Here is a 13,384-nt window from a genome sequence, read left to right as displayed (position 1 = left end):
TCTTCTGCCCAGATCCTTACAAACCTTCTGTCTCTGTATGTTCCTGCCCGCTCTTTACGATCTTTGGGTCAGGAACTTGCAGTGGTCCCCCGGTTCAAGCTTAGCCGTGCGGGTGGATGCTCTTTCAGAGTGCGAGCTGTGGCTCTGTGGAATTCCCTTCCTTTAAAGATCCGTGTACTGGATGCTCTTCTTTCATTTCGTAGGGCCATTAAGACCTTCCTATTTCCTTAGCTGTTCGCCTTTTTTAGTTCCTGCTTTCTTGTTGTGTTGTGTTGTCTACCTTGTCAAGCGCCAGGACGCCCCTTTGCTGGAGCAGCTGTGCGCGATATAAGCGCCCATAACATAACATAACATAACACAGTCCACCCTACTATTAACCAGTTGAATACCTTTGGATTTAAATGCTGTAAAATGAAAACAAATATATAGAAAATACAAGACCTTTCTATCTGAAGGCATTACATGAATGTCTAATGCATTCCATTCCATTGGATGGCCACGATCTGTTAACCATGTTGTTGAACACTTGACTTCAAATTGAATGATTTTGGACGGTTGACTCTATATACAACATTTGGTATGCATATTTAGACCGTATTATATGAAACGTTCATGTGAATACACAGTCAACATTTTCAAAATTCCAGTGTTCAGAAGGACTGCCCAATAGGCAATGTACATGGATTTAAATTCAATCATTTACCTTTTCATTGGGCTTTTTTTTTGTTGCTGGTTACGATTGACTTAACCACTGGTTAATGTTCACAGCTATCACATTCTTCTAAAGGCAGTATAACACTTCATAACTACACAAGTTGCTTTGAAATAGAGTGAAGTAGAAGCATTGAGTCTGATAATTTAGTGTATAGCACTTGTAGTTCTCATAGATACTCTTTTAAAAGCAAGACCATCAGAGCTAGATTAACAACTGCAGCTCTCAAATCAAAGTAGAAAACGTTCCCAACAAATACCTGAGAATGCGGAGAATGAGACAGCAGGGTCCAGAGTATCGTATCTTGTAAAAGCAGCAACGCTGAACCTGATGTAGATCAAAGACACCACAAATACTACGTTATAATCTGCACCACTCCAATCCCATGAGAATATCTAAAAAAAACAGTTTGTATAAAGACATTTCATAAACAAGTCTTTTCATTATGTTAATGTTCCAAACCCTGGCTTCATGGAAATGTGCTTAAAAGTGCGGGACAGCCATATAAACTCCTTCTCTAAGCACGTATAGTTTTAAGGCAATATTAGGCAGTTCCATGGGACGACATAGCAGCTATAAGTCCTTGATATGAGGGGTACAATTTTGGCCATCTGTAAACTCTGTTGATTGTGGACAACTTCTAATTCCTAAAGTTTGCACACTCCCTCCCATGAGATTGAGTTGCAGGTCTACCTTCCAAGAACTGCTTTTCACATGGGCTGTTGTCATTTTGACTTGAAGTGTACGCAACAGTCATGTGTTGTAGCTATCATCGCAATTTAACTCCATCACTTTCTAAGTACCGTCTCTTGTGGTTTAAGACATATCCTTTTGCACCATGAGTAACAGCACTACTAACCTTCATACTCTACCAATCCGGTCATCTACTACAAGTTGTAACACTCTACATGAAGCATCCTTGTAACTCCCAGGCTGTCAGGGGTGTGTGAAATATGGGCAGTGCACTCTTCAAGATATGTAAAACATCCAGCATCAGGATGCTTTTGTCTGAGTCAGGACTTCCAAAACATCACATACAGTCTTGAACCATTGATCAACATTCCATGCAGGAGTTTCAAGGGACTTAACCCTATTCATTCCTATTGCACCTTTTGGAAGCCACATGACTAGCAGGACATTGGGCACACATGTCTGCCACTCCTCATATATCATAAAAATATCCCCAGAGTATGATTTCAAGTTGAAACTGTCCTTTCATCTTCACATGATATAAAGTCAAGTGGCTGTGATTAAACTCCACTGCCCCTGGAGGGACCACCTTAGTGCCGGGACTGTCTCCAGTCCCAAACCTTTCGCCACAAATCATTGATTTCTGATGTGTTAGCCTAATAAGTTCAATGGAATAGCAGAGCTGTCAAGGTTTCAGATTGCTTATGTGTGACATTTTCATTATTTCACAGTAATTATGAGTGACATTCAACAACTATGAGTGACACTTTCTTGTTAACAGTATAATGTCACCCACACTTAGTAGTAGCATGGCACAGCCCACAGCCTAAGTCGGACACTTGAAGTAGGGCGGGCTAGCAGAGAAACAATACATTAAACAGAGATTCCCTTAATGGCAACCAGTCCAATAAATGGCATGATCAGATCATGATCAATTGACAGAGTCTGTCCAGTCTCTCTGCCAGGTGGGACACACGAGGTGCACTACAGCTTGTGAGAGGGGCCCCAACGGAGATCTTCTCCCTGTACAGTTCTCCAATTAGGCTCCTTTTTTTACTGCATTTTAAGACTGACCCAGTTGTTGGCATGTATTTAGAAGCTTTGTTTTGCGTCTGGACATCGACATCGGTTTGATACTATGGTTTTAGCAGGGGATGCTTTTTACAGTAATTAGGCAGGTGTGTGGTTTTGTGTTTCGGCCTTCAAGTATCTGAAGTTTGTTTGGCTTGCATATGAGTTTCTGTGATAGCAGGATATTTCTACATCATAATAGAGAGAGATGTCTATTCCTCTTGTAGTACACTACCGCCATCTTGTGGCCTTTGATAAACAAGCTTATCTTTTGTGTGTCTGTCCCAGCAAAGCAAGAAATTGCCGTAAAAACGTCATTCTAACGCAAGATAATTGTCAGGGCTGGAATAAGACAAGACTATAACACCTAGAAGGCATTAGTCTAGCACACAAAAGTCGAGGACTTCAATCAATGCACTTAATGGCCTGGTGGCAGGTGGCCACTCGAACTTTAACACTCAGCCTTAGAATCTCAGCTGGGTTTGATGTCTTCTAGGAATACTATTCAGGAGAATATCGACACAAGTGTTTACCATGAGTGCTCTGTGGAGCAGGCAGGGGGTGTGGGCCTATGGGCAAAGAGTATCCACCATACTCTATAGTTAATGTATCAATTATGGGCCAAGACACTAGTGTGTGCACGATTTCTGACTATTCAACAAGTTCTAGCATTCGCGTCAGTATCCTCGCAAAAATAAGCTTTATATCCAAGAAGCTCTGCTACTTCTAACACAATATAGGTGAGCCTCTAGAAGCTTGTACTTCTAGATCTCACCTCAATCTTAGATAGGATCTCTGATGACAAAGCTCCCTCCCACTGTCACTATATTTCCTTGTATGAGACTGTAATTCATGGACGGTGCAGAGCTTAATAAACTCTCGGTCTTTGTGAACGATAACTGCCGGAATCCTGTATACCTGCAAACAATTCAAATCGTATGGAGGTATAGCTGTGATAGGCGCAGGATTTGGAGATGGTGATACTGCGTTACTAAGACCTCTGTTTCAGTGTGAAGTATTTCTAGTGCCAAAGACACCAGCTAGTTCTTTTGTACGTCCCTTTCCTCCTTATGTATGGGCATAGATTGCCTAATTTTTTTTTTAAGTTTGATTTATTGAGGAGTAGAAAAGAAGGGAAGGAGGGAAGGGGGATGGGGGAGATAGATTGCCTAAATAGACTGATGGATTCAACCCAGATCTGTGACTGGGGGTGAGTGTCTGAAAAATGTCAGTGCTCCATCCATCATCTCCTTGTGTTTGCACTACTCCACTCTACGACACTCTACTTCACAGCACTCTATGCCCCTCCATCCTATGCCACTCCACCCTATGCCACTCCACCCTACGCCACTCCACCTTACGTCCCTCCACACTACTCCATGACACTCTAGGGCACTCTACTCTACGACACATACTACCCCACTCTGAAATTCCACGACATTCAATTCTACAACAATCTACTCCACAACACTACCCTCTGCAACACTCCATGATACTCCACTGCCAGAACTCGGAAGTAATATGTGAAATAGGCCCTTATTTATAATCAAAGACATGACAAGAAAGAGTGGAATCACAGATGGTTGTTGCCTTAACATATGCTTCTCAGCATTCAGTTCCTTCATTTACTGCTAGGCACATTCAGGAAACAAGAAAGGATTGAGTATGATTGCATTTTTACAGATGCGTGGCAGACATGTTCTGTGTACTTTGGATCTGCGGTCTAATGGCTCAGTCTACAGTCACGTGCTACATTTTGTTGACTATTTAAACTGAGTTGGTACAGAGACATGTGCTTCCCAACTGTTGTTGCTGTGCCAGTAGCTAAAGGAAGATACCCTCATCTCTACCTTTCCTGATATTCTGCTTCAAGGATTCTTGACTGTACATCTGGAGGGAAACAGGTTTTGTTTTTTCTGCTAATTCTGTAAGGATTGTTCCGGTTTCCAGATACTGACATCCTTTGTGTTTATCTTCTGAGAGTTAAAGAGTCTGGACCTCAGGAAGTGCTGCTAATTACTTATAATATACGTGTTTATTATAATTGATGCAGCTTGCTGAAGCCCATCATTGTTTTGTTTATTTTTCAAGACTCAAAGTTTTATCAATACAAGTTGATTCTATTTGTGTTCAGGAAGGATCAGCATTGCCATCTAGTGACCAACGATAGAACTGTTCTAAGAATTAATTCAATGAATATAAAGATCAGCATTTGGTCCTAGTTTGCTTTAAGGAAGAAAACTATAGCAGTGTGTAACAGTTCTGCAATTATTTTAGACATAAAAGAAATGTCATGGATATAGAACATTATATACTAATCACCAGGTAACCATGCACAGGAATCCTTGCACACACACTTTAAATGGATATATTAATGTCATTCTCACATTCTAAGTTTATGGTTTCTAATACATTTGTTTTCTAGCTATACACCTGACTATACACACATCTCCAGAGAGGCAGGCAGCCAAGAAACAGTGTGTTAACCAATAAGCGGGTTTCATTCTTGTTGTGTATGACCACCAAAGTAATTCACAAGTAGTAATGACTGTTATACTCTTGTTTAGGCATTGACCATTTGATACATTATTGGCTGCTGTCTTCTCTGTCCCTTACCCTGACCCCCGGGGTCTCTGCACTCTAACATAGTTATCGGAGGTTGAAATTCAGTGAAGCAAGGTGTGAATATTCTTTGGCAGTCCATGATATCCCTGTAGTGGAATTTAGGTAGGATAGTATCTATAGTTTTGTGAGCCACACTACTCCACTCTATGACACTCCATGACAATTTACAACACTCAGCTCTATGACACTCCACTCTACCACACTCTGCTCCACACCACTCTATGCACTCTGCAGTACTCCTCTTTGCGTAATTCCACAATACTCAACTTTAAGTAATTAAGACAAATTTAATACATTTTAGCTTGGGTGATGCTGGCTTTATGGACAAAAATACATTAAATCTCTGGAAGGAAAATGGTTTTGAGAAAATTGAGGACTTTCTGGTGGGAAATAGGTGGAAAACATGGGATGAAATCTCTAGCCAGATAAATCATCCTCATACAAATCTGAACTGGTCCTTCATCATGCTAAATCCAAGATTTAAAGAGCTTGCTATAGGAAATGTATACAATAAAGAAAATATTTCTACCACTCTCAATAATAAAACACAAATGAAAATGAGTGCCTGGATTAAAATATTAAAAGAAAGTAAAGAGCAGAACTCTTCTACTAAGATTATTGAGAGATGGAAAAAGAGGGAAGATATTGTAATTAACCAGCAGGTTTGGGATAAAAATAAATAAATTTAACAAAACCATATTCCGTGGAGCAAATAGAAAAATATCTTTCATTCGAGCTCAAAACCAATATAGTATTTGATGACCTAATTCCCATTCTAGGCTGTTCCCTTAGTTATACATCACATGATGAGTCCCTATTCATAGCATCCTTAATTGCTAAATCCCTCATATTACAGTCCTGGAAAACAGAACTTGTACCATCTTTTCAGGCATGGAAGGCAAAATTACTTCGAATCCAGGGTAGGGAAAGAAAATATGCTCTAAGATCAGGGGATCTCAAAAAATATGACAAATATTGGAGTGTGTTCGACTCTTAATTTCTCTGCCATCACCCAACTCGACCCGCAATTCCCTATAATTCTGATTAGTCTGCTAGATTGCCTTGTATATGCACGCTGCACTTTAGAATTAAGCTATGAAAGTATGACTGTGATGATGCTTAGTGTATTTAAATGTTTCCCATTTTATTAATTCTATCTAAGTTTCAAGTAGACAGTCTATCTGTTAGTTTGTTTACACACGATGCACTTTACAATCAAGCTATGATAGGACAACTGTGTTGATGCTTATCGTATTTATTTGCTCTGTACTTTATTAACTCTATCTAAGTCTTCGGAATATTATTGTCAGCCTGTTAGCTTATTTTCTAATGCACTTTGCACTTTATAAGTTTTGAGATGATATATCATGTAAATGTCTTGTACATTCTCATGTCTCGCACTGTATCAATTCGTGTTCAAACGTGCTCTGTTTTTTTGTTTTAACTCTCAATAAAAAAATAATTTAAAAAAAAATACTCAACTCTATGACACTCTACAACACCCTACTCTACTCCACGCCACTCTACTTAACTCCACTCCACTCCACTCTACCACACTACTCCATTCTGCAAAATTCTACTCCATGCTGACACTCTACGTCCCTCCACTCTATGCCACTCAACACCACTCTATGTCACTTCACTCTACACCACTTTACTTTACGCCACTCCACTGTACACCCCAGTGCTTCAGGCCACTCCACTTTATGCAGCTCCACTTTAAGACACTCAACATCACTCTACTCTACGACACTTTACTCTACGCCACTACAATCCATTCTATGAATCTCTATTCTACTCCATTCTCAACACTCTTCTCCATTCCAGTCTACGACTTCCCTACACTCTACTCTATATCACTCCACTCTACGCCACTTCACTGTACAATTCTCTACTCCACTCAACGACTCTCCACTCTACGACATTCCACTCCACTCTCCTGTACACCAATGCCTTTTAGCCATGCTGAATAGCAGCCACGCTGGTGTACAGCATGGCTAAAACACATTGGCAAAGCCAAAAGCTCTCGCATAGGCAATTCCTTTTGTCTTTGCCAATGCTTGTTCATGATTGCAGGCCATGTACATCCTACTTTTGTAGGACTAATTTGGTTTGCTGGGCGCTAAGGCATTTGGAACCCTTCATCTCTTTTGTAATTATATATTTTCAGTCCTCTCACATCTCCCACCACAAAGCAATTCTTTTCTAACAAGTCATCAAACATCACTCTTTCTCCTAGACATCAATAATTACTGATTCAAAGTTTCAATACTGATTTTTGCAAGCATGGGGTACCTAGGCAGACATATGTTTGGTGCATCTTGTTAACGTTTGCATTTTGCCTTCACATGCTCTGCTACACTGTCTTCCCTGTGAATTTAATCATAGTCATCAAGTTCTAAACATGGTTTATGTTTTCGGTGTTCTCCCTATGGTATTCCAGTGCTGCACCAAGCTTACCTATCTAGTATGTCTGCCATCAGGCTCTGGACGCAAATTATCTGTCCTGTAGGTTTTTTTGATCAACCTTCTAAAGCTACGCCTTCATTTCTTGTACTGTTTTTCTGTCTTCAGCCTCATGGTATGAGAACAGCATGGTTTCCTTGGCTTACCTGTACTGTGTATCTGCCTTCAGCTTCCCATTACAGATTTCTCTGGTCTGGCTGCATTCCTCTGTTCCTACTGGTATAGCCCAGGTTGTCCTGACTGCAGCATCTCGTCCACGTGGCTGGAATGGATTTGGCACTAATACAGCCAGATATGTATCTTTGTGGCCATAAAAGTGGTCGTACCAGGTGCTGTTTGTTATCTGTTGGGTGGGTCTAGACACTGACAGTTGAAACACAAGCAGGAAAATAAAAAACACTTTAAAAAAGAAAGCATGATCACTGACAACTACCAGTACAGGTAGGCATTACTCACAGCTTCTTTAAGCATTACAAAACTGTTTTACTTTGAAAAACCTTATCCTATGTGAAGACCGCCTGTGGTTTTACATGTTCAGAATGTTTTTACTCTCGGAGATAATCTCAGAACTATTTTCCTTAAACTGTTTTCAGTCTTTTCACTACATAATAAAAGCTATTTAGATTCAGACCTTTGAGATTAAAACTTCCATAAGGTTACATTCTGTAGATATTGATGGCAAAGACCCGTTTTTTTTGCTACAATGTCACGGGTACTAAAAATTAGCTAGGAGGGACAGATGAACAATAGTTACTTACCTGTAATCTGTGGTTCTCCAGTATTGGTGTCTTTCATAGATTCACATGCCTGAATCATTCCCCGTCGTCGGAGTGGGAGCCCACGGTACATAAAAAAGTAGTAAAATATACCCTTAGTACATAAGAAATAACAATATACCCAACCAGGAAGTAAAGTAGCCCCAGCTACAGTAAATAAAACTTCCACATTAGAACCTGTCCAGGTCATTATGTATGGACCAAACTGCAGCCAATCAGGCCACAGCTCCCACCAGAATGCTCTCCCCAGAGACCCAGGCTCTCAGATTTTTGTAGCACCGGAGTGTACCGGAGTAAAGTATAGAGAAACAGCCTGAGTGAGCCTCTGAGGGGAGGTGGGTGGGTGCATGTGAATCTATGAAAGACACCAATACTGGAGAACCACAGATTACAGGTAAGTAACTATTGTTCTTCTCCAGTATTAGGGGTGTCTTTCATAGATTCACATGCCTGAATCAGAGTAGTGAGCAGTAATAGCAATAACATATACATAGCTCTTGGACGCCAAGGCACATAGCAGTAATGCAAGAAAAACACAATGCAAAGCAATAACACAATAGGCGTCAAAGAGCAAGAGGAGGTGGGAGAGAAATAGCAGAGGCTCACCTTATTGGAAAAGATTACGCAGGACTGCTCTTCCCACCGAGGCATCGGTATCGCTCGAAGCTTCCAGAAAGTAATGCCTCGTGAATGTGTGCCTGCTGGACCAAGTTGCAGCTCTGCAGATATGCAGGAGAGGCACACCAGCAAACAAAGCAGTCGAGGAAGCAACTGCTCTCGTAGAATGTGCTCTGGGCAAGGACTGTAAGGGTTTACCTGCCTGTTGATGGCAGAGTCCTATCGCTGAAGAGACCCATCTAGCGATAGTTTGTTTTGTGACTGCACTGCCCTGACGTGGTTTGCCATGCGCAACAAATAATTGATCAGTCTTCCTGATGGCAGCTGTCCTGGAGAGATAGAATTTGAGACACCGCTTGATATCCAGCGAGTGTAGAGTTCGTTCCGCTGGTGACTGCGGATTTGGAAAAAACGTTTTAAGGATGACTGGCTCATTCAGGTGGAAATCCGATGGTACCTTGGGTATGTACTTCGGGTTGGTGCGCAGTATCACCGAATCATTTGTGAATTGCAAGAAAGGTGGTTTAGATGTAAACGCCTGTATGTCACTGACCCTTCTGGCAGATGTCAAAGCCAGTAGTAAAGCAACTTTCCAGGTGATGAATTTTAGATCAGCTTTATGAATTGGCTCAAAAGGATGGCGCATGAGTTGAGCTAATACAATATTCAAGTGCCAGGATGGAGGTGGCCTATGGACTGGTGGAAACATGCGGAATAAACCTTTAAAGAATTGCTGGATAATTCTTGCGGAATACAGAGAAGTTTTACCGTCCTGTCGGTATCTGGATATTGCCGCTAAAAACACTTTGAGTGTAGAGTGCGCCAAGCCCGATTTAGCAAGATGTAAAAAGAAGGGCAAAATCTTGTCTGGTTCAGCATGGATAGGATGTAAACCCATAGTCTTGCACCAAGCACAAAAACGCTTCCATTTAAGCTTGTAAGTTCTATTCGTAGAAGGTGCCCTAGCATTGTTCAGGACTTCCTGACAGTCCTGAGGAATGTTCAAATGTGCGAACTCATGGTGTTGAGGAGCCAAGCTGACAATTTTAGAGAATGAGGGTCTGGATGATATATTTTGCCGTCCTGTATAGTCAGAAGATCCGGAATTTGAGGCAGCTGAACTGGTTCGCACTCTGAGAGGAGAAGAAGCTGTGTGAACCAGTATTGTCTGGGCCACCGTGGAGCAATTAGAATCAGACGACACGGTTGTCTCCTCATTTTCTTGATGACTTTGGGAATTAGAGGAATCGGAGGGAAGGCGTAGGCAAAGATTTGTTCCCAGTTCATAGAGAGAGCGTCCCCACAAGACTCCTTGTGAGGAGTCCAGCTCGCGAAATGGATGCATTTCTTGTTGTGGTAGGTCGCGAATAGGTCTAGCTCGGGGCGACCCCATCTCTGAAAAATGTGATCCAGTGCTGGCTGATGCAGTTCCCACTCGTGAGTGCTGCATTTGGATCTGCTTAGGGAATCTGCTAGAACATTGGCTACTCCCGGGACATGAACTGCTGTCAGGTTGATGTTGTGTGCCAGGGCCCAATTCCAGATTTCTTGAGCTTGCTGAGACAAACGGGCTGATCTTGTGCCCCCCTGTTTGTTCAGGTAATGCATGCTCGTCGTGTTGTCTGTTCGGATCAACACGGACGAGTTTGACAGAGTCGCTTGAAATGATTTGAGGGCGAGGAAAATGGCCCTCAACTCCAATAAATTGATGTGCCATGTCTTTTGCTGTGTGTTCCATTTGCCACTGATTGTCATCCCTTGAAGGTGAGCGCCCCAACCTTCCAGCGAGGCATCCGTGGTTACGATGAAACTGGGGACTTCTGCTAGAAAGGCGCAGCCTACTTGCAGGTTGCGTGCTAGAGTCCACCACCGAATTGCGTGTTTCATTCGAGGTGTTAAGACGATGACATCTTCGAAGGAACCGGATATTTGCACCCATTGGTGGCCGAGTTCCTCTTGTAGTGGTCTCATCCTCAGACGACAGTTCGGAGATAGGAGGATGCATGATGACAACATCCCTAGGAAAGATTTGAATCTTCGAACTGAAACGCACTTTTTTTTGAGGAGTGCTCTCGCCAGTTCCTGGATCTTGGCTTGCCTTTCGTTTGAAATGAAGACTTGAGCATTCTTGGAATCCAGAGTCGCTCCCAGGAAAGACGTCCTCTGAGACGGTGTTAGGTCCGATTTTTTGAAGTTTATTGAAAAACCCAACTTTTGAAATAGGGACAGGCATGTTTGGACATGACTGCTTGCGGTGGCATAGGAATTGGCCTTGATAAGGCAGTCGTCCAGATAAGGATAAATCTGGATACCCTGCAACCGTAAGTGGGCCGCCACCGGTGCCAACATCTTGGTGAATACCCTCGGGGCTGAACGTAGCCCGAAGGGAAGGACCTTGAACCGAAAGTCCCTGCCAGCCACTCTGAATCTTAGGAACTTCCTGTGCCTGGGGAAGATGGGTACGTGGAAGTAAGCATCCTGAAGGTCCAGGGTTGCCATATGGTCGCCTTCCGTCAGAAACTGGAGGATCTCTTGGAGTGACAACATTCTGAAGGTCAACTGCTTGATAAATTTGTTGAGGGCACGCAAATCGAGGATGGGGCGCCACTCCCCCGATTTTTTGCGTATCAAGAAAAAACGAGAGTAAAACCCTTTTCCTCTCTGATGTTGAGGTACTTTCTCGATTGCCCCTTTCCGAATCATTGCATTGATTTGGACGAACAGCTCTTTGAGATGTGCTGGGGGTGGTCCTTTTGGGGGTGAATTTGGAGGGGTTTTTACAAATTCCAATATGTGACCTTTTGAGATTACATCCAAGACCCATCTGTCTGTTGTAATATTGGACCATTGAGAGTAATGCAGGGATATTCTTCCTCCAATTCGTGGCTGGCGTAGGCAAAGTGGCGGCAGGATGCTTTTTTCACTTCTTGTTGGCGTTGTCTCTACCCCGATAGGTAGTTTTACCTCGGGATTGTGTAAAATTGCTCCGTCTTTGGCCATAAGGTTGTTGTTTGTAAGGCTGGTACCTTTGGCTGTTTTGGTTGTTCGAATATGGGCGTTGCTGGTAATAACCTCCTCTGCTGGAGAAGTTACCCCTTCCTCTTGCACCACGAAAGGAAGATTTACGGTACTGCAGAGTACCCAATGAACGTGCCGTTTCTGTATCCTTCTTAATGGACTGTAAGGCTTCGTCCACATGCGAGCCAAAAAGGAATTCGCCGTCATAAGCCATATTTAAAACTTTGGCCTGTACTTCTTGTCGAAAGGACGTAGATTTTAACCATCCTTCTCTTCTGAGCACTGCAGCTCCTGCCAACTGTCTAAAACCTGTGGCCGCTACGTCCACTGCTGCGTCGATAATTTCAGACGACGCACATTCGCCTTCTTGTAGGATCTTGGTGGCCTCAGAGCGGTCTGGCTCAGGCAATTTCTGGATGTATGGGGATATGTCAGACCACATTTGTCTGTCATATCTACCGAGAATTGCCAATGAATTAGCAGCTCTAACAGTGGTGGCCGCGATAGTAGATACCTTTTTACCAATGGTATCGAGGCGTCTGCCGTCTCTGTCCGTTGGAATGGAGATCTGAGTTGAGGGGTTCCTAGCCCTCTTTTGTGCTGCTTGCGCAATGACTGAGTCCGTCTTTGCTTGGCCGATGAGACAGGCAGGTGAAGAGGCTGGCGCCCTATATTTCTTGTCGACTCTCGGCAATACCGCGGGAGAAGAATTTGGCGTGGCCATTATCTTAAGCCCCTCCTTCCAGATAAAGTCTATAATGGGAATACACCAACTTTGCTTCTGAGATAAAGTCTTAAAATCATAAAGAAAGCACTCATCTTGCTTCGCTTCCATTGAAACTAGAAATCTCTTAGTGGCCTTGTCCATAATTCTATGGAAGTTCGCTATATCCACCGGCGGTGACTCAGCCTTTGGTTGTTCCTCTGGGGATGGCGTCTCAGCCTGGTAGTCTTCATACTCCGACGAGTCCGACCTAATCAATTCCCCTTCTTCATGGGTGTCCTCATCAGAATCGTCAACATCCTGTTGGTGGGGAGATAATGGCGTGGCAGGTCGGGTAGTCTGTGCCTCTTCCGACCTACTAGATCTTGGACCTCTACTCACTTGAGGTTGTGGGGAGGTAATATGTGAATCGCCCGACTCCGAAGGCGGGAATCGGCGATAATAATCGCTCAGCATATATTGCAGATTCTCGTAAAGTTCCATTGGCATCTGCATTCCTGGCGTAGAAGTGTTCACCGATGTAGGTGCCTGAATTTGCTGTTCCTCTTCCTCTTGATCCTTAACCTGTATCAATAAGTCAGAAGGACTTTCAGCCGCTTGAAACATGTCATCCCCAGATTCTGCTTCAGAATCCAATAGCCTGTCTGGCATTTGGAGTGGCGAAAATGGCGTGGTTTGAGAAGA

At 42.9% G+C, this 13,384-nt stretch overlaps 1 protein-coding gene across 1 annotated transcript in view; it reads right to left on the bottom strand.

Moving 5' to 3' along the window:
* The window catches only part of LOC147712454 (receptor-type tyrosine-protein phosphatase V-like), a 558,680-nt gene that overhangs the window by 173,678 nt on the left and 371,618 nt on the right, over positions 1 to 13,384 (bottom strand). Inside the window, exons 27-28 of the mRNA XM_086923127.1 lie at positions 7,711 to 7,927; positions 972 to 1,039 (exon numbers count right to left, since the gene is read on the bottom strand). Coding sequence (XP_086779253.1) covers positions 972 to 1,039; positions 7,711 to 7,927 — 285 coding nt within the window. The remainder of the gene's footprint in view (positions 1 to 971; positions 1,040 to 7,710; positions 7,928 to 13,384) is intronic.

The sequence above is a fragment of the Lissotriton vulgaris genome, chromosome 5, assembly GCF_964263255.1.
Source record: "Lissotriton vulgaris chromosome 5, aLisVul1.2, whole genome shotgun sequence".
Lineage (NCBI taxonomy): Eukaryota > Metazoa > Chordata > Amphibia > Caudata > Salamandridae > Lissotriton > Lissotriton vulgaris.
This window is presented reverse-complemented; position numbering and strand designations above follow the sequence as displayed.